The sequence below is a fragment of the Octopus sinensis genome, linkage group LG13 (genome assembly GCF_006345805.1).
Source record: "Octopus sinensis linkage group LG13, ASM634580v1, whole genome shotgun sequence".
Lineage (NCBI taxonomy): Eukaryota > Metazoa > Mollusca > Cephalopoda > Octopoda > Octopodidae > Octopus > Octopus sinensis.
The window spans coordinates 55,348,847-55,369,203 of NC_043009.1; the positions used below are offsets into that span (position 1 = coordinate 55,348,847).

A 20,357-nucleotide genomic window follows, 5' to 3' on the forward strand; every position below is an offset into this window, starting at 1 on the left:
ACGTTGTGAGTTCAAATTCCGCCAAGGTCGACTTTGCCTTTCATCCTTTCGGGGTCGATAAATTAAGTACCAGTTACGCACTGGGGTCAATGCAATCGACTTAATACCTATGTCTGTCCTTGTTTGTCCCCTCTATGTTTAGCCCCTTGTGGGTAATTAAGAAATATATGTGTGTTTGTTTTATCTCCTTGCCTCAACATTGGGCAGCAGTTTTAAACATGTGGCATTATCATGCAAGTGGTCTTTTCTTTGCTTCCAATCTTCCATGTAATCACGTGAGGGCATGGATGCCAATTCCTGTCGCCAACCCTCACCTGAGAGCAGGTGAAGGTCAGCAATAGGAATGGCATCCGGCTCTACAAAATCTGTCTGATCTATGTGAGCTTGGAAAAGCAGATGTTTCATATATACACTCTCTACTCTTTTACTTGTTTCAGTCATTTGACTGCGGCCATGCTGGAGCACCGCCTTTTAGTCGAGCAAATCGACCCCAGGACATATTCTTTGTAAGCCTAGTACTTATTCTATCGGTCTCTTTTGCCGAACTGCTAAGTAACGGGGACGTAAACACTCCAGCATCGGTTGTCAAGCGATGTTGGGGGGACAAACACAGACACACATATATACATATAGATATATATACACAACAGGCTTCTTTCAGTTTCCGTCTACCAAATCCACTCACAAGGCTTTGGTCAGCCCGAGGCTATAGTAGAAGACACTTTCACAAGGTGCCATGCAGTGGGACTGAACCCGGAACCGTGTGGTTGGTAAGCAAGCTACTTACCACACAGCCACTCCAATATAAATTGTGCTGGACATGAGCGATCGTTGTATTCTTTCTTGACTTGAAGTTTGCAGCCAAACGGCTGGGTGGATTCACGTGGAAAATGGCACACATGTGGAGACGGGTGCATACATGGGAATGCGGTTTGTATTTTTTTCCTAGCCCTCATACTTACCGAGAAAATCGATTAAAATTTTTCTAATGGATTTCCTGTTTGTTCCACCATTAAAACAACCAGTTGCTCACACAGCCGGCATATACCATTTCTCTAGCAACAAGGTGAGTACAGGATGACAGTCAGCCAAAACTTTTGCTATGCTGTCTCTCTTCTTCTCTCTCACATACACACACGCAAGCATGCACGCACACACACACACATCCATTTCATATATCTTCTTTCAATTTCTGCTCTTTGCAAATAAAATTTTTACGGATACAACTGCTTACAAAAATAGGGATTAATGTATAATTTCTTTCTACGTTCATAATTAAATCAATGTTTTAATGATTAGACAGAGGCCCAATAGAATAGCTCTCAGAAACAGACTACATACAAATTCTTTCTTCACAACTCCTAAAGCTGTTTTCTGACAAGGGTGAGGCTCCAATCAAAACATGGGACCCGAAATGATAAGGTTGAGAAACGCTGTTATAGATTAGGCCTAACCGAAAACAATCACAGCCACATCATCCAAACAGACCGGGCTTAGCTGCTAGTATATATATATATACATATATATATTACATGGAAAAACATGAGCATGAAAAGTTATATTCTTAAGATTATAAACATGGAAAAGTACAGGACAAATTATTACACCTGTAAATGTATAGGACAAGCTATTACTTCTTGTAAAGTAAAGAATAAGAAACTTTTTACTTAAAATATTGCAACAAAGAATGCCAGTTCTTCTAATTTATCAATCTTTACAGTTCTCATCTTTTAAATTTATTGTACAAAACTGTTCAGCTAATTTGTAAGTTTGTCTAATTAGTCACTTTTTTCTGTATTTAAGGAAGTAAATTAGCCAAATTCTACTTAAATAAGTATAATGTTATTTGTAAACTATAATAAAATAATTTATAATATTCAAATTTTAATTTTAGCTGCAATATTTTAAGTAAAAAGTTTCTTATTCTTTACTAGAAGTAATAGCTTGTCCTATACTTTTACAGGTGTAGTAACTTGTCCTGTACTTTTCCATGTTTATAGTCTTAAGAATATAACTTTTCATGCTCGCATTTTACCATCATCTAGCATAAACCTGCCTCCCTCAATACTAAAACCTCTTATTTGAGGGTGTGTAGTGCTAGTGACATCATTAATGCTGGTGCTACATAAAAGGCACCTGGTGCAAACTGTAAAGTGGTTGACCTTACAAAGGGCATCCACTAGAAGAAACCATGGCAAAGAAAACAGTAGAGCATGGCACAGGCTTCTGGTTTGTTGGTTCCTGTCAAACCATCCAGCATATACTAGTACAGAAAAGCAGATGTTAAATGGTGATGATGATGATGATGATGACGATGAAAACTAAATAACAAATAACATAAAAAGGGATAAAAATTCAACACTTTTTTTATTCATAAAAATAAAAATATTTCTTTTTATAAGATTTAATATTGGTGGTGAATTTTTGCTAAAAAAAATATTCTAATGAAGAAACATCATTAATTGTATGAAACAAAACATCTTTTATTCCAATGATTTCTTCCAAAATCCACAGCTCACTATCCATCGTTGAATTTCTCTTTTTAGGTATTCTAAATTATGCTGTGTCCTATATAATCACGTATGTTATCCAATTAATCATGTTGCTGATTAATGTACAATATGCAAATTAGTTATACACTGATATGCTACCATTACACACACACACACACACACATAAATATATACACAAAGGTACAACAAATTAAGGCGGTGAGCTGGCAGAATCGTTAGCATGCCGGGCGAAATGCTTTGCGGTATTTCGTCCGCCGCTGCATTCTGAGTTCAAATTCCGCTGAGGTCGACTTTGCCTTTCATCCTTTCGGGGTCGATAAATTAAGTATCAGTTACGCACTGGGGTTGATGTAATCGACTTAATCCGTTTGTCTGTCCTTGTTTGTCCCCTCTGTGTTTAGCCCCTTGTGGGTAGTAAAGAGATACAAAGGTACAACACACACCTTCCAGACACTGATGGTCTAGAACCTCTTATAATCTGCATTAATTTATGAGCAGGAACCTCAAATTCCCGCAGCCAACAGACAAATTTACTGTGTGGCCCTGTTTCAAAGTACCTTGTGCAGTACAGCATTAATAAAATTGTATCATCATCATCTTTTAGCGTCCATTTTCCATAGTTACATTAATATTTATTTAATTTAGAGGTGACCAGCCTTAGTTTGAGAAAATCAATAATCTGGAAAGGTCTTGGAATGGAAGGTTCCAGAAATTGATGTGTGTGTATGTGTGTCTGTGTGTGTGTTTGTGTGTGCATGCGCATGTATTCTTAATTATTTTACTGTTTATTTAAAAGAAAAATAAGAGCTTTCCACTTTGTCTGCAATCATCGCAGATGAGGCTTTCAAATAAATAACTAGATTTATGCACATTAGCCAAGTTTCATATATTCTATGTCCAGCCAATCTCTCATATCACTGATTTTGTGTTATCACAGTTTCATTTAAAAATATTACATGCTTTTTTTTAATAATTTTTATTTCAATTTATGCATTTCTTCTTCTGTCTTGCCACTTCTATTAATATTCGATTCACATCTAGGATGCTTTATAGGAAAATTTAAATCAATTCCAAGATCTGACAGGTACTTTACCTGGAAGGTAAAAAAAATAAAAACCCAATGGAAGGATGAAAAAAAAAAAATCTGGATACCAGGTTTAACAGCAGAATGTGCAGGGTCATAAACTCCACACTGCAAATTTTTTGTTTGTCTGAAGATCAAATGCTCAACTTCTTAATTTTCATTTTTCTTTTTCTTTGTCACAATTTTCCATGAAGAGTCATCTCGATAATCCTATAAAAAGAAAAATGAAAGAACTTCTAAATATAGGATGAAATTATTGTTAAATAGGGAGCATTACTTTTATCAGTAATTAAACACATACAATGAATATTTTTAATATTATGTTGTTCAAGGCGGCAGGCTGGTAGAATCGTTATGACACCAGGCAAAATGCATACTAGCATTTTGTTCATCTTTAGGTTCGGAGTTCAAATTTTGCCAAGGTTGACTTTACTTTTCATACTTTTGAAAATCGAGTTGATGTAATCGACTTAACCTCTCTCCCCAAATTTGACTTGACAGCCAGTGTTGATGTGTTTACATCCTGCAACTTAGTGGTTCAGCAAAAGAGACCAATAGAATAAGTACCAGGCTTTACAAAAAATAATAAGTACTGGGATTGATTTTTCAACTAAAATTCTTCAAGGTAGTACCCTGGCATGGCTGCAGTCTAATGACTGGAACAAGTAAAGATAGCTGTTACCTCTTACTTTGAGGAAAGACTTCACAATATTTAGCCATAAATAAAAAAAAATAACTCAAATTTGACCCAATGGGTCGTAGGAGTAGCTGTGTGGTAAGTAACTTGCTTACAAACCACATGGTTCAGGGTTTAGTCCCACTGCGTGGCACCTTGGGTAAGTGTCTTCTACTGTAGCCTTGGGCTGACCAAAGCCTTGTGAGTGGATTTGGTAGACAGAAACTGAAAGAAACCCGTCGTATATGTATGTTTGTGTGTCTGTGCTTCCCCACCCCACCCAACATCACTTGACAACTGATGATGGTGTGTTTACGTCCCCGTAACTTAGCTGTTCAGAAAAAGAGACTGATACAATAAGTACTATTTTTTCAAAGAATAAGTGCTGGGGTCGATTTGCTCGACTAAAGGCGGTGCTCCAGCATGGCCACAGTCAAATGACTGAAACAAGTAAAAAAGTAAAGAGAATGAAATTTTGCTTGAAATTAGATAAAGGCTAGATTTGAACTCAGAACTCAAAGAGCTGGAACAAATACTGCAAAGTATACTGTATGTGGATCTAACAATTCTACTAGTTCACCATATTTGTTTGGTACTTTTTTATTGACTTTGGAAAGTTGAAAGGCAAAGCTAACCTTGGCAGGATTTGAAAATAAGTACACTAGAATAAATATTCCAAGGTCTTTTGCCCAGTGCTCTAACAACTCAGCCAATTCACCATATGGTATCATTACCATTGCCCCTACTATAACCATCATTGTAATCGTTTTCACATCCACATTTTTGTTTGTACAGGTGGAAGGAATTCACTGAGGTTAAATGCCATTTCTGTTGTCAACCCCCACTTGTTTCCAAGTGAGGTAATATTTTCCAATGGCTGAGGCAATGACAAAAAACTGAGACCTCTGTAGATATGCTGTGATTGAGAAGACCTGGCAAGTAAAGTGAGATCACAGCTGTAGCCTACACCAGTGTCACATCACCAGCCCATTTAAAAAGTACCTTTGAATCGTCGGGTGACATGCCATGCTTGAGAAGACCGATTAAGTGAAGTAAATCAAAATTAAAATCAAATCAAATCAAATCACAATCAAATGGAAATTGTAGTTGTGGCCGATGCCAGTTCTGCTTGACTGGCTCCCATACTGGCACGCAATAAGCACCATTCATGCATGGGTTGTTGCCAGTGCCGCCTGACTGGCTCCCCATGCTGGTGGTATGTAAAAAGCATCATCCAAATGTGGTCGATGCCAGCTTCCACCGCCCTGACTGGCTCCTGAGCTGGTAACACATAAAAAGCACCATCCAAATGTGGCCAATGCCAGTGCTGCCTGACTGGCACCTGTGCCGGTGGCATGTAAAAAGCACCCACTTGTTATACCCAACTTTGTAGGGAATAAATCAATGTTGTAGCTTTCAAATGATGCCACCCAGCTGGCTAGGCAAGTAGGCTCATATACACACACACACTAGGCTTCTTTTAGTTTCCGTCTAATGAATTCATGTTATAAGACTTCGGTTGGCCTGTTCAAGTTGGGATTGCACCCAAAACCACATGGCTGGCAAATGAACACCTTAACCACATAGTCACCCATGCCTGATGTAAACAATCAATCTTACAATTATTTGTATATCCATGGCTGCAAATTCTTTACGAATATCATCAGAAGAAGAAATTAGAGGTTGGAGAGCTTGGAATTTTACTTTCTTCTTTTCTTTCTTGTTGAGATCTTCATAATCTGGAATGAAACAAAGAAGGAATTTGGTCATGTCTAACAAACAAGAGTATTTCAATGAATTTTAAAATAGATTGTAACAGACATGAAAATATAAAATGTTTAAGGGTGGTGGGTGAAATTAGAGATAAATTCATGGGTCACAGACAATAAACCACCTTTCTTAAGGTATGATCTACTGATGATTCTTGTTTTTTTTTGTTTCTATTTAAGTTGTTAATGATAACAGTGGTGGTGGTTGTGAAGGTTGTGGTGATGGTGGTGGTAAGTGATAGTGTGGTAGTAGTGGTCATAGTAATGGTGGTGGTGGTGGTAGTGATGAATATAGTGATGATTGTAGTAATGGTAATAGTGGTGGTGGTTGTGAAGGCTGTAGTGATGGTGGTCATAAGTGATAGTGTGGTAGTAGTGGTCATAGTAATGGTGGTGGTGGTGGTAGTAGTGATGAATATAGTGATGATTGTAGTAATGGTAATAGTGGTGGTGGTGGTTGTGACGGTTGTGGTAAGTGATAGTGTGGTAGTAGTGGTCATAGTAATGGTGGTGGTGGTAGCGGTAGTGATGAATATAGTGATGGTTATTGTGATGGTGATAGCAGTGGTAGTTGTGATGGTGACTGGCCGTGAAGGTTGTGGTGGTGAGTGGTGATAGTAATAGTGATGGTAGTAGTGGTAGTGATAGCCGTGGTGGTTGTGATGGTGGTAGTGGCTGTAGTTTAGATGGACGTAATGAATATAGTGATGATTGTAGTGATGGTGGTAGTAGTTGTGATACTGATGGTGGTGCTGGTGGTTGTAATAGTGATAGTGGTATTGGTGGTGGTGGTGGTAGTGATGATGAAAGTCATTAAAGTAGGGGTGGCAGTGATAAATTACTTACCTTTCCCAAACGACATATCTTCATGAGGGCTTAGAATAAACTGTCGAATTTTGTTCCTGTATTTCACTGTACTGTCAATGACTTGAGACAGTTGTAGATCACTGCCGGACTCTGCCTGCTGCTGCTGCAAGAGATACAAGACAGGGTACATACAGGTGGGTATCTTTAAATGGGGTACACAACAAAAATTTCTTGCATCAGCATAGGCCTAAGTGTGGCTGACTGGTAAGAAGTTTGCTTCCCAGCCACATGGTTTTGAGTTCCGTCCCACTACATAGCACCCTTGAGCCAATGAAGGCCTTGTGAGTGGAACTGATAGATGGAAACTGAAAGAAGCCCTATGTGTGTGTGTGTGTGTGTGTATAGATATAGGCACCTGGGCTGGTGACATGCAAAAGATACCCAGTACACTTTATGGAGTGGTTGGCATTAGGAAGGGCATCCAGCCATAGAAATGAAGTGGTCAAAACAGACTGGAGCCTGGTGCAGCTCTCTGGCTTACCAGTCCCAGTTAAACCATCTTACCCATGCTAGCATGGAAAATGGGCACTAAATGATGATGATGACATGTGCGTGTGTGTGTATGAGATTGTCTTCTTGCCTTGACATCAAATGACAGATGTAAACAAGTGTCACCATCATGCAAGTGGTGTCGACTTGAAATGAAGGACAACGCTTATATGACAGTGATGCTCATTTACAACTATGAAGTGATGTCTAGACAAAGAGACGGTAAAACATATACACACACAGTGAGATTCTTCCAGTTTGCATCTACCAAATCCACTCACAAGGTTTTTATTTATTTCTTTATTGCCCACAAGGGGCTAAACACAGAGGGGACAAACGAGGACAGACAAAGGGATTAAGTCGACTACATCGACCCCAGTGCGTAAATGGTACTTAATTTATCGACCCCGATAGGATGAAAGGCAAAGTCGACCTTGGCAGAATTTGAGCTCAGAACGTAACGACAGAAATACCGCTAAGCATTTCACCCAACATGTTAACGTTTCTGCCAGTTGGCCGCCTTATGCCAGGCTTGTGAGTTTTTGTAAGGCGGCGAGCTGGCAGAAACGTTAGCATGCCACCTTGGTGGAATTTGAACTCAGAACACAAAGATGGATGAAATGTTGCTAAGCATTTTGCCCAGCATGCAAACAGTTCTGACAGCTTGCCACCTTTATAAAAAATATTAAAATATTACAGAAATATAATGAAATATTACAGAAGGCATTTACCGTTTGTTTACCAAAGTTTATACCAAAACTCTGCAGTAATTCAGAAACATACATAGCTGCAACTGCAACAGCAACAGTACTGCGACTGGAACATGACGGGTCCTGAGATACAAAAGAATCAGAGATTACTATGAAGTAGATCAAAGGAGGATAGCTTATTAGAACAGAAGATTTCTTATAGTAATTTCATTTTGGAACAAGTCCACAAATTTTGGGTGTAGGGCTATAAGTTAGCTTCCTGTAGTTAGTAAGGTCTTTGAATCCATTATTATCATGGCTTTGATCGGGTACCTGGAATCTTCTGGTATTTTTTCTGATTTTCAATATGGTTTTCATGCATCTAGGTCTGCTCTTGATGTTCTCACTATCATATCTTACCATTTCTATCATTCACTAAGCTCTTCCAGTGAAGTTACTCATTGATCTTGATATCTCAAAGGCTTTTGACAGAGTGTGACATGTTGGCCTGACCCATTAGTTCAGAGGCTATGGTATGTCTAGGTCTTTCCTTAACATCATCAAATCATTTCTTTCAAATTGCAGAATCAATGTGGTTCTTGATGGCCAGAAGACAAATTCATATACTATCAATGCTAAAGTGTCTCAAAATTCTTTACTTGGTCCTACTATTTTTCTCTTTTCCATCAATGACATTCCAGATCATATTTCTAAACTTGCCCTCTATGCCAATGATACCAATCTAATCATGTCATAACAAAACTAGTAGCCTTGATTGGTATGTTTTCTTTGAGAATAATCTTTGTGTCGTCATGGAAATGGTTAGTGACTGACTGGCAAGACAAAGCTTTTGTCAGTTAGTCATCACAGGCATCTACTCCTTTCCTTCATTGCTTATGGGCAGAGTTGGTCTTCCAGAAAGCTATGGTATCAGACTTCTTGGTTTGACTTTGACCAGGGGTCTCTTTCGGAATAAATATGTCCAGTCAAAAGAATGATTCTAGTACTTGACTGATATTTATTTTGTTAACACAAGAAGATAACAACTTACACAAAATTTGAAATGAGACCATCCATTCCCAATGAGTCCCCTAAAAGTAGACTCATTCATTCATACATTCCCTGCTCACACACAACCAAATCAATGTCATTAGCCTCCACTGTGGCTGGCATCAGAACCATCAGTAATATGTGTAGCGACATCATTTTCCAGTGTGCGTGTGTGGGACGTCATTCTTCAGTGTGTGTGTGCAGGGCTGGAACCTTCTGGAAAGGCCCCACACACGATCAAACTGCCATGCCTGCATCCTCATCATCATATTATTTAATGTCTGCTTTCCATGCTGGTCAGACAGTTTGACAGGAGCTGATCAGCTGAAGGGCTGTTCAGGTTCCATGTCTGTTTTGGCAAGGTTCCTACTACTAGATGCCTTTCCTAATACCCATATATACATTAAATAAAACCAGTTCCTTTACAGTGTTGACCCGGAGTCTGGTCATAGACCATAGAACACTCAACCAAGATCTAGTTTCTACCGAGCCTGAACCAATCAGTCAACCACCATCTCCGACGCAGTCATCATCATCGTTCAACAATTCGTCTCAAGCATTTGTCAGCCATTCCATCGTCGACAGAAAATTTGACTTAAGCTGTTAGTGTGATCCGTGCACCAAGCATAACAGGCAGTCCAACTTAAGAATATACAGTTTAAAATACATAACATAAAAAAATAAAAAATTTCATGTTAGCACACATGCACACTGGAAAATGACGTCACTACATATATAAACAGACTGGATAGCAAACTAGATATGACTAGCTCCAGTTATCTGTTTACCAATAATAAATAAGGAGTTAGTCGTACGACCCTGAAGAGTGGAATATTCAGAATGCAAGGTTTGTAGAAGGCATTGATTTGTTGCAAGGTTAATTCCCCAGTTACTGCTGGAGCTCATTTACAGCTGACTGAATCAGAACAACACGAAATGAAGTGTTTTGCTCAAGAACACAATCTAGAAACCTGTCTGAAAATCTTATGACTGTAAGTGCAATACTCTAACAACTAGACCATGTTAGTGAAGGTTCCATGTGAGTGAAGGTTCATGGCATAGTTGTTAGGGTATTGCACTCACAATCATAAGATTTTCAGTGTGGTTTCCAGACTAGACTGTGCATTGTGTTCTTGAGCAAGAACCTTCACTAACATGGCAAAATGAACGTAAAACTAAATGTATATATATTCCCTAATGTGTATAAGTGAAAGATGTAGACATCAATGTTAAAAACTGATAAACTGGTGTGTCTGAAAACAAAAATACTTTGTAGTATTTATTCTCCTTTTTTTTTTTTTTTTGAGATTAAAAGCTGTGTGACAATAATAACAACAAGTAAAATAATACTGTTACTATGACTAACACTTCATTGATATTTTACCTGTGTTGGAGTAAGTTCAGTGTTCATGAATTGCACAAATGACATGATGCTGGCTACAGTCCTGGGTAAATCAAAGTCATCACACAAAGCTTCTCCCACTGACATCTGTAATTGATCCAGCCTAAAAGAGGGGGAAAAACCCACAAAGCCTGATAGTTAGGATTCTGTGTTTGTATGGAGAAACATAATATTGCTATGTAGTGCAGTAGTGGTGGAAGTAATCTTTTGTATATGGTTATTGCTGTTGTTGTTGTTGTTGTTAAGCAACAAGACGGGTAAGGGTGATTAGGTGATAGCCTAGGGCTTAGGGGCGAGTGAAATGCATATATATACATTACACACACACACACACATATATATATATACACACATTACATATATATATATATATATATATACACATTACATATATATATAAATATATATATATATATATGTATATATATATATATATATATATATATATATATATATAATATATATATATATATATATATATATATATAAAAGGCTTCCACACAGTTTCTATCTACGAAATTCAGACACAAAGCAATAGTTGGCCTGGGGCTATAATAGAAGACACCTGCCCAAGGTGTTTGCTGCACAGTGGGACTGAACCTGAAACCATGTAGTTGCAAAGGAAGCTTCTTAACCACATAACTATGCTTGTGCTTATATGTGCAAACTCACAAATTTGTATACAAGTATACATACATACTTTTTCATAAATACTGATTTTTACCTCTGGACTTGCACAAATGGGATGGTTTTTCCTGTCGGAGTAATTGTTTTTACAACTGGATGCCCTGCCTACCGCCATACAAGCCTGAGTCTATATGATCTAAACTATAAGGTCATTTCAAACGTTTATGAGAACACATTCATGTGAGTATGTGTGCAGGTATGTATGACAAGTGTAAATCTGTGTGTATATGTGGGTACTTAAGAGTGTGTGTATACATGCAAGTATATGTGTGTATTAGAAACGAATATACCTACTTTGATAGTATTTCTGACTCACTGATATTTCCACAGTTCATCTGTCCCTGGATATAGGCTGAAGAGTTCTGCAGGTAGGATTCAATCTGGGTGAGAAGTTTTGATGCTTTCTCTATTGATTCCTTATGGTAAGAAATTCCTGGAATTATATGACACTTTGGGTTTTTTTTTTACAGCTTTTACATGCAGACATCAACTATGTTTCTCCATAAAAGGTTCATCATTTATCTCTACAGACTCTAATCATCTCAGAAAGATTAAGTAATTTTATATAACAGATTATGTCATGCTCATGTAGTATAAACTGAATTCCTCAGTGTTTGTCAAATCCTTAATTTCCACATGCTACATGTTGTTTATACATGTTCAGAGAAAATATGACAAGAATACTAGGCCAGTAGAGAGTATAAAGAGATTTGAAATAACAGTTTGATTACTATGGCTTAGGTTTTAACCCAAAGCAATCATTACATTAAGTTTTAAACAAATAGTATTTCTTTTCTTTCACCCCCCCTCACCATTGAGCAGTTTTCTTAATAAATGCTTTCCAAATACAGCGTATCTAGAAGTACATAAACTTAAGTGTCCTTGTTTTAAGAAGGGAAATGTATGATTTGAGAGAAATTTGGTTCCTATTTCTGGTAGGCTGAGAATGACTAGTTAGTGGTTCAATCTCTAGTTAGTTCCCATGGAGAAGGGACATAACTCTGTTTTGGTTTACCCAAATGACACTTGTAATACTCGTAATCATCATCACCAATATTCTTTTCTACTCTAGGCACAAGCCTGAAATTTTGGGAGGGAGAGAGCCAGTCGATTAGATCGACCCCAGTACACAACTGGTACTTAATTTATCGATCCCGAAAGGATGAAAAGCAAAGTCGACCTCGGCGAACATCGTCTTTAACAAATTCACATTCTGGCTGGCATCATGTTCACCAAAATATCCACTGCTGTTACTTATCATCAGCATCAATAGGGACAGACGTGGCTGTGTTGTTAAGGAGCTCACTTTGCAACCACATGGTTTCAGGTTCAGTCCCACTGTGATGACCTTGCGTAAGTGTCTTCTAATAGCCCAGGGCTGATCAATGCCTTGTGGGTGAATTTGGTAGACACTCACTCCATTGTTATTACAGGACATTTCTTAAGATTTCAGGGCAGAAAATATGTGATTCATATTTTTAGATGCTGGCGAACTTACTGAATGAAATTTGGCTGAAATATAAAGCCATTTAATAACCTGAAGGTGTTCGTACTTATACTTGTGCTGGTGGCACATGAAAAAAACATTGGAGCGAGGTCGTTGCCAGTGCTGCTGGACTGGCTCCTGTGCAGGTGGCACATAAAAAGCACCATTTGAACATGACCGTTGCCAGTACTGCCTGACTGGCCCTTGTGCCGGTGGCATGTAAAAGCACCCACTACGTTCTCGGAGTGGTTGGTGTTAGGAAGGGCATCCAGCTGTAGAAACTCTGCCAGATCAGATTGGAGTCAGGTGCAGCCATCTGGTTCGCCAGACTTCAGTCAAATTGTCCAACCCATGCTAGCATGGAAAGCGGACGTTAAACAATGATGATGATGATGTTAAAATTTTCATTAAAATTTCATTACAGCATAAATATTGAGATGCCAGATAGTCAACACTAATAATATATATATATACACTTACATATACACATTAAGTTATAGATATTTTATTAAACCGTTTCCACAATCTTGGTTGTATAGAAAATTAAGTGAAATATGTAGGTAATCAATTCATTAGGAATGGAGAATGTATGGGAGAAAAATTATGATAAGGATGGCAACATAAGAGATTTGAAAACTTACTTCTGCGATAATGAGTAAGCATGCAGAAGAAACGGAACTGGTCAGCTGTGTGGGTCTTTAGAAAATCTGATATCAATACAACATTCTTTAGAGACTTTGACATTTTCTCTTGGTTTTTAATATGAAGATGACCTAAAGGAAAGATAAAAATAAATCACCTTTTGAGTAATAAAATCTTGAAGAAACTCAAATAAACAAAAATCATAACAAAATTCATAATCATCATCACCAATATTGTCTTTAACAAAATAACATTCTGACTGGCATCATGTTCACCAAAATATCCACTGCTGTTACTTATCATCAGCATCAATAGGGACAGACATGGCTGTGTTGTTAAGGAGCTCACTTTGTAATCACATGGTTTCAGGTTCAGTCCCACTGTAATGACCCTGGGCAAGTGTCTTCTTATAGCCCAGGGCTGACCAATGCCTTGTGAGTGAATTTGGTAAATAGAAACTGTGTGGAAGCCTATCATGCATGTATGTGTGTGAGTATGTGTGTCTTTGTGCTCCAGTAATTGCTTGACAACTGGAGTTGGCTTGTTAATGCCCCCACAACTTAGCAGCTCAGCAAGAAAGACTAATAGAATAAGTACCAAACTTAAAAATTAAGTACAAGGGTTGATTAGCCTGAATAAACCCTTTAAGGTGGTGCCCCAGCATGGCTACCGTCTAATGACTAAAACAAGTAAAAAATAAAATAAAAGACCAACACTGACATTATCCTAAAATCATTATCATCAACACTTCAACATCACCATTGCTCACTAGATACATTAAAGAAATTAGTACATCTCATGTCTCTTTCTTTCTTAACAACTCCACTCATAAATTTAAATTTCTAAATGTTTTGTCTGGAGGTTTTTTTCCTTTTGCTTTTGTACACCTTGTTTCTCATGACTGTATGGTTGTTAGGCTTTTTCTGTTGGCGCAATTGTTTTTAATACCCGATAATTATTCTTACAAAAACAAAAATACAACCATACAGTCAGACTGGAACTGGATTTCACCCTTCATGTTTGGCTCCTTTTCCTGAGGAGTTGTGCACCTGAGTACAGTATACAGTAAGTTCATTGTATTATATTAGCATTTAAACCAACTACATCTTGCCCAAATAGTCTACCTGTTTGTGTTCAAACTGGCCAGAACCAACCTCTCACATATACCTTCTACAATGTCATTCTAAAAATAAACAAACACATCATTGAACTCTTGAAGCTACAAGATAATGCATGATAAATTCAAAACAATGTGACTATATAAGCTCTGCATTTGGGAGAGTAGTCTGAATGTTGAAGGCTTAAACCTGACAGGAAAACACCACACAATCAACAGACTAATGGCTGCCTCTACACACCACCGAACAGTACGTCAACTTTGTCTACAAGATCAACAGTCCAGCCTGACCACAAAGCCTCTTACACATCCTTGTTGTAACCTGTTATATTAATTTATTTCATGTATGGCAATCATTGTATTTTATAACAGAGAATAAATCATCGCTTACCAGTTCATTCTCATCTCATGTCGTATATCATTTTCACATGCTACACAGAAAAAATCAGAAGGCAATGATTTGTATTCATGTTCAAAATTGCAGCAATTTTATTACAGGTTTCCAAAAACTCTGAACAAATGTGTGTGACTGAAAAACTTATGATGTGTGCAAAACATCATAATGTAGACATACAGTCTGGTAGGAATAACATTGTATGACATGAATAATTTCAGTTTCACTTACTACTATTTACCAAGACTCTACACTGAAGCTGATAACAATTCCATAGTATAAAACTGGACAAATGTCATAGTGCAGATACTAATCTTGCTGGAGAAGCTAATTTCAGCAAACAGGATATAATAAGACTCATAACTGCTTAAAAGAAACAAATGTCAAGTGAAGAACTGGACACAAGGATTCAGAGTAGCTAAAGAAAACTTAGCCCAGTAGTCATAACGACTAGGAAAGTGAATAAATAACTTTCCATGTTCTAGATGAGGCTGAGAGAATGAGGAGCTTGAAAGTACATCGTTAACAGTTCGACATCTTCACAGCAACTAACTCAACTTACTGTTTTTAGGTGTGTTTTCAACTTGGGCGTAAGATGTTGTTTGAATGTGTGCAACGTCAGCTTAACTGGTCAGCATCTGTCCTAAACAACTAACTTGCGCTCCAGTAAAAAAAAAAATTTATCAGGTCTTACTACAACAGGAATGCCACATTTGTGTATTTCTTACCTGTGTGAAGCCAATAATTGCACCATTGCTTGCATCCATGATATGTCTGGGACTGAGCAAGCTCATTTTCATGGTGTGGGAAAATAAGGTCTTCTCCTCCAGAGTGCAAATCAAAGTTGGAACCAAAGATTTTGCTGGAAGTAAACAATGCAATAAATAGGATTTTTTTACATAAAGAGCACGAACATTCAACAGCTGTCATATTGTTTAGCATGGGGGTTAGGGTGTTGCACTCACAACTGCAAGATAATAGTTTTAATTTGTGAACCAAGTGGTATGTTGTGTTCTTGGGCAAAACACTTACTTTTACATTGTTCCAGTCTACTCAGCTGTGTTTCCTAGCAAGATAATATTTCTCCTTGGCCAGAAATGTTTTCTCATTATGACAGTGACACTCATTTACAACTATTACTCAATGTGAAGACAAAGAGACACAAACATACATGTACAAACACGATGGGCTTCTTTCAGTCTTTCTACTAATTCTCCTTACAAAGCTTTCGTCAGCTTGGTGTATAGTAGCTAGCAAGGTATCATGCAGTGGGACTGAACCTGAAACTATGTGGTTGGCAAGCAAACTTCTTCATCACACAGCCATACCTGCACCAACTTTCTCTTAATATACTACAGAACTAATAATTATGATAATAATATGAAAAAATCCATACACGCACACATCAAAAACTGACTTACCTTGCCATGGCAGAACATTCAATATGCCATCCTGGTCGGCCCTTACCCCAAGGAGACTCCCAGGAAGGCCCCTCTTTCATGGCTTTCCATAGAGCAAAATCCAACGAGCTACGTTTGCCTTCATGAGCTGGAAAGAAATTACAGAAAAGGAAAGGTCTTATTTCAAGATGTTTTTTGTGTAGATTTACCAATTTATAATATATACATATGTGTGCATGTGTATTTGTTCCCTCTACTGCTTGACAACTGGTGTTGGTTTGTTTATGTCCCTGTAACTTAGTAGTTTGACAATAGAGACTGATAGAATCAGTGCCTGACATAAATATAAGTTCAGCAAAAGAGAGTGATAGAATAAGTACCAGGCTTAATGTAAGGACTGGAATTGATTTGTTTGACCAAACCCTTCAAGGCCCCAGCATGGCCTCAGTCCTATGACTGAAGCAAGTAAATGATAAAAGTTATCAATCCCTGCTTTGACATGGGCTCTTGACATTATACACAGAAACCCTGGATTGCTTAGACATCAAATCCTCTTTTTAAGCCTAACTACTCTACTCCAACAGAGTGTAGAAGCATGAAATTTGGAACTGTTTTAGTTGGAAGAATTTCAAGAAATAAGTAGTTTGAGAGTGGTACATTTGATTTGTTTTTTACTCCTTTAGTCTTTTTACAAGCATAGGTATTCATTTTATCAACCTTCAACTTAACAAGTTGACCAGAACACTAAAATACTTTCCAAAATACTAACTTGATTCTTCAAATATTTCCTGTTTCTGGCGCAGCTGACCATAGTCTGGATATGCTTCAACATCAAAGTAAACGCTTCCTGGAAACAAAATACAATAATCATACATGTGCATGTGTATATATATATATATGTTACATTTAATAGAAGTAGTATTGAATTAAAATAGCCATCTATGTTGTATGATAATTAATGTAATACATCACTGAATGGTAATTCATTGCAGTTTTCATTGAGAGAAACAGCTCCTATGAAGAAATTCATTAAAAAAAATGGTTAAGTTGACAGAGAAATAATCAGACAACTAGCCAAAAGGCTGGTGTTTCACAACCCATCATTGGCACTTATGTATTCATAACTAATACCTTTAACTTTAACTGGCTTAATTGACCAAAATATAAATAGATATCATGAGGAAGAAAAGGTGGCTGACAAGCATTTCCTAGATCTTTAAAACCAAGCTCAGGTTCTGCAAAGAACAAAAACTCCTCTGAAGTTATAAATGAATTCCCCACCCCTACAACTGATCAAAATATTGGTTTCAAATTTTGGTACAAGGCCGGCAGTTATTTTTTGGGTGGGGATAAGTCGATTGCATCAACCCCAATGCCCAACAAATTCTGTCTGACACATACAAGCATGGAAAAGTGGACATTAAACAACGATGATGTTCATGTCTAAAGACCAATATACAGTGTACAGTAAATTGTCTAGTAGCTTAAAAGCTGCACTCCATGCAGATTTTTATACCTACAGTACAAAACTAAAGAGAGCAATAATAATAAAGCATTTATCGGTACCCTACCAATATGGTATTACTTTTAATTCAGTTTAAATGAAAAAATTCATAAACTTTTGGAGTTCTTTTAAAATTCGAATTTCCTATTGTTAGGATGTAACAAATCCTCATCCAGGCCTAATCCCAATGCTGGATGGTAAAGAACCAAATGAAGGGCAGATTTTCAATTCTGGGATCATCCTGATTCCAGAAAAAGGTATAATATATCTATGTAGAGCATATGTAGACTGAAATACAAGGGTCCCAGACAGACAGAATTTCGCATATATTATTATAAATGTACAGACAGACTCAGTAGCCATGAGTACATTTGGTTAGCTTATAGAATCTATGTTTAGTGAAGAGGTAAACAGAATATATACCAGATGTTTTTCATAAAAATATTAAGTTATTTTACAATTTCTTATGTTACAAACTTCTGTCTATTGATCCTTCAACCAAAAGCCACAAGGTTAGGAGATGTTTTGGCACAGCTGTTTTAGCATTGCTGATTTAGCATCAAATGATTCTCTCCCTCCCCCCCTTTCTCTGCTTATGCATGTGAGCATATTTCTCTGTGTCTCTGAGGAGAGGAAAAGTGTTTATGTTGATTGTATTCAATTAATAAACTGTAACATCTCTCTCTCTCTTTTTATTAGTGTTTCTAGTAATGAGTATTATATCATCATCATCATCGTTTAACGTCCGCTTTCCATGCTAGCATGGGTTGGACGATTTGACTGAGGTCTGGCAAACCAGATGGCTGCACCAGACTCCAATCTGATCTGGCAGAGTTTCTACAGCTGGATGCCCTTCCTAACGCCAACCACTCCGTGAGTGTAGTGGGTGCTTTTTATGTGCCACCAACACAGGTGCCAGACGAGGCTGGCAAACGGCCACGCTCGGATGGTGCCTTTTACGTGCCACCGGCACGGAGGCCAGGCGAGGCTAGCAACAGCCACTATCGGATGGTGTTTGTTACGTGCCACCAGCACGGAGGCCAGTCGATGCGGTGCTGGCTACAGCCCTGTTCAGATGGTTCTCTTATGTGCCACCGGCACTGGTACCAAAACTACAAATTCCATTGATGTTGATCAGAGCTAAAACAAGTTGAATGTCCATTCAACTATCTTATGAAGAAAAAGTGATCATTAAGATTATTTGTTTGTATCAGAACTGAAGTAAGCCATAGTAAGCTAAATCTAATCTTGTTTTCAGTTTACTACTTACATAGTAGCAGCTTTGAGAGAGGTGCGAACATTACAATATCCCTTTTCTTAAAAAACCTTGTACTTTATGCAATGTGAGAAACAATATCAGAGATAAAAAAAAACATGCAGGTTTCTACACCCTCATTTGATCAGTTAGAAATAACTAAATTTCCCTTAAATCACAACCTGCCACTTTAGAAAGGAAAGGAAGCCTGAGTAATCTGGCTAATTTAGTTATGGATACTTGATACATCTATCTTCATTTATCACAGGGGTTTGGTTAAAAAATAAACATGCTGATATATGAATCATTTCCATGCGCTTTGTAAATGTAATGAATGATAGATTCATTGACATTAGACTTGTGACCCATAGCAGTGAGGTTTCTACAGTAAAGTATTTTCTTGATCTAAGAGTACCATATGAGTGAGATCGTAGCCAGAGCAACAAGCTGGCCTCTGTGCCGATGGCATGTTAAAAACACCATTCGAGCATGATCATTACCTGTGTCGCCTTACTAGCACTTGTGCTGGTGGCAAGTGAAAAGACATTTGAGTGAGGTTGTTGCCAGTGCCACTGGACTAGCCCCTGTGCAAGTGGCACATAAAAAGTGCCATTTGAGCATGGCCATTGCCAGTACTGCCTGACAGGCCCTCATGCCGGTGGCACATAAAAGCACCCACTGCACTCTCGGAGTGGTTGGCGTTAGGAAGGGCATCCAGCTGTAGAAACTCTGCCAGATCAGATTGGAGTCTGGTGCAGCCATCTGGTTTGCCAGACCTCAGTCAAATCGTCCAACCCATGCTAGCATGGAAAGCGGATGTTAAACGATGATGATGATGATGATTTCTACCTTTTCCTGCAGAGAATAAACTTGTCTGCACTATTTGTTAGGATCAAATACCTTTGTATTTTTTTCTGCTTGCTGGTCCCATGTTGATGGATACAAGTAAGTAAATCTGTATAAAAAATATACAGCTTTGTAGTATGGTCAAGTAAACCCAAGCTATAGTCAGAGCATTCTTGGTAGCTGAACATTATGGGTGGTTGCCAAGGCATATTTCTGTGGTACAAGCAAAATCTTTAATTGATTGCCAACCCATGTTATCACAGATCAATCTGTGATAAGCGTAATATGGTTCACAATGGAACATACTATGGATCAGTGATGAATGAATCAAAGAAAAACAAGGCTACATGTACCATAAAGAAAATAATGATCATGCCTTGAATGCTTTTGTCCATAGGTCCACCTAAGCACAGCTGACCTAGGGTTAAATGACAAACAATTACTCACAAAAACTCGTAATTTTTTTTCTCAAACAATACAGACAAAT

At 37.8% G+C, this 20,357-nt stretch overlaps 1 protein-coding gene across 8 annotated transcripts in view; it reads right to left on the reverse strand.

Moving 5' to 3' along the window:
• Positions 1-3,719: 3,719 nt before the first annotated feature.
• Positions 3,720-20,357, reverse strand: part of LOC115218438 (probable cysteine--tRNA ligase, mitochondrial) — a 34,119-nt gene continuing 17,481 nt past the window's right edge. For 7 of the 8 annotated variants that reach the window (XM_036508380.1, XM_036508379.1, XM_036508378.1 and 4 more), the window contains exons 5-14: positions 17,035-17,112; positions 16,287-16,413; positions 15,594-15,727; positions 13,354-13,485; positions 11,521-11,659; positions 10,522-10,642; positions 8,130-8,231; positions 6,889-7,012; positions 5,894-6,012; positions 3,720-3,807 (exon numbers count right to left, since the gene is read on the reverse strand). In XM_036508380.1, the coding sequence (XP_036364273.1) occupies positions 3,748-3,807; positions 5,894-6,012; positions 6,889-7,012; positions 8,130-8,231; positions 10,522-10,642; positions 11,521-11,659; positions 13,354-13,485; positions 15,594-15,727; positions 16,287-16,413; positions 17,035-17,112 (1,136 nt within the window). In that variant the 3' untranslated portion in view covers positions 3,720-3,747. The remainder of the gene's footprint in view (positions 3,808-5,893; positions 6,013-6,888; positions 7,013-8,129; positions 8,232-10,521; positions 10,643-11,520; positions 11,660-13,353; positions 13,486-15,593; positions 15,728-16,286; positions 16,414-17,034; positions 17,113-20,357) is intronic. The other variant, XM_036508382.1, reaches the window with a different exon arrangement.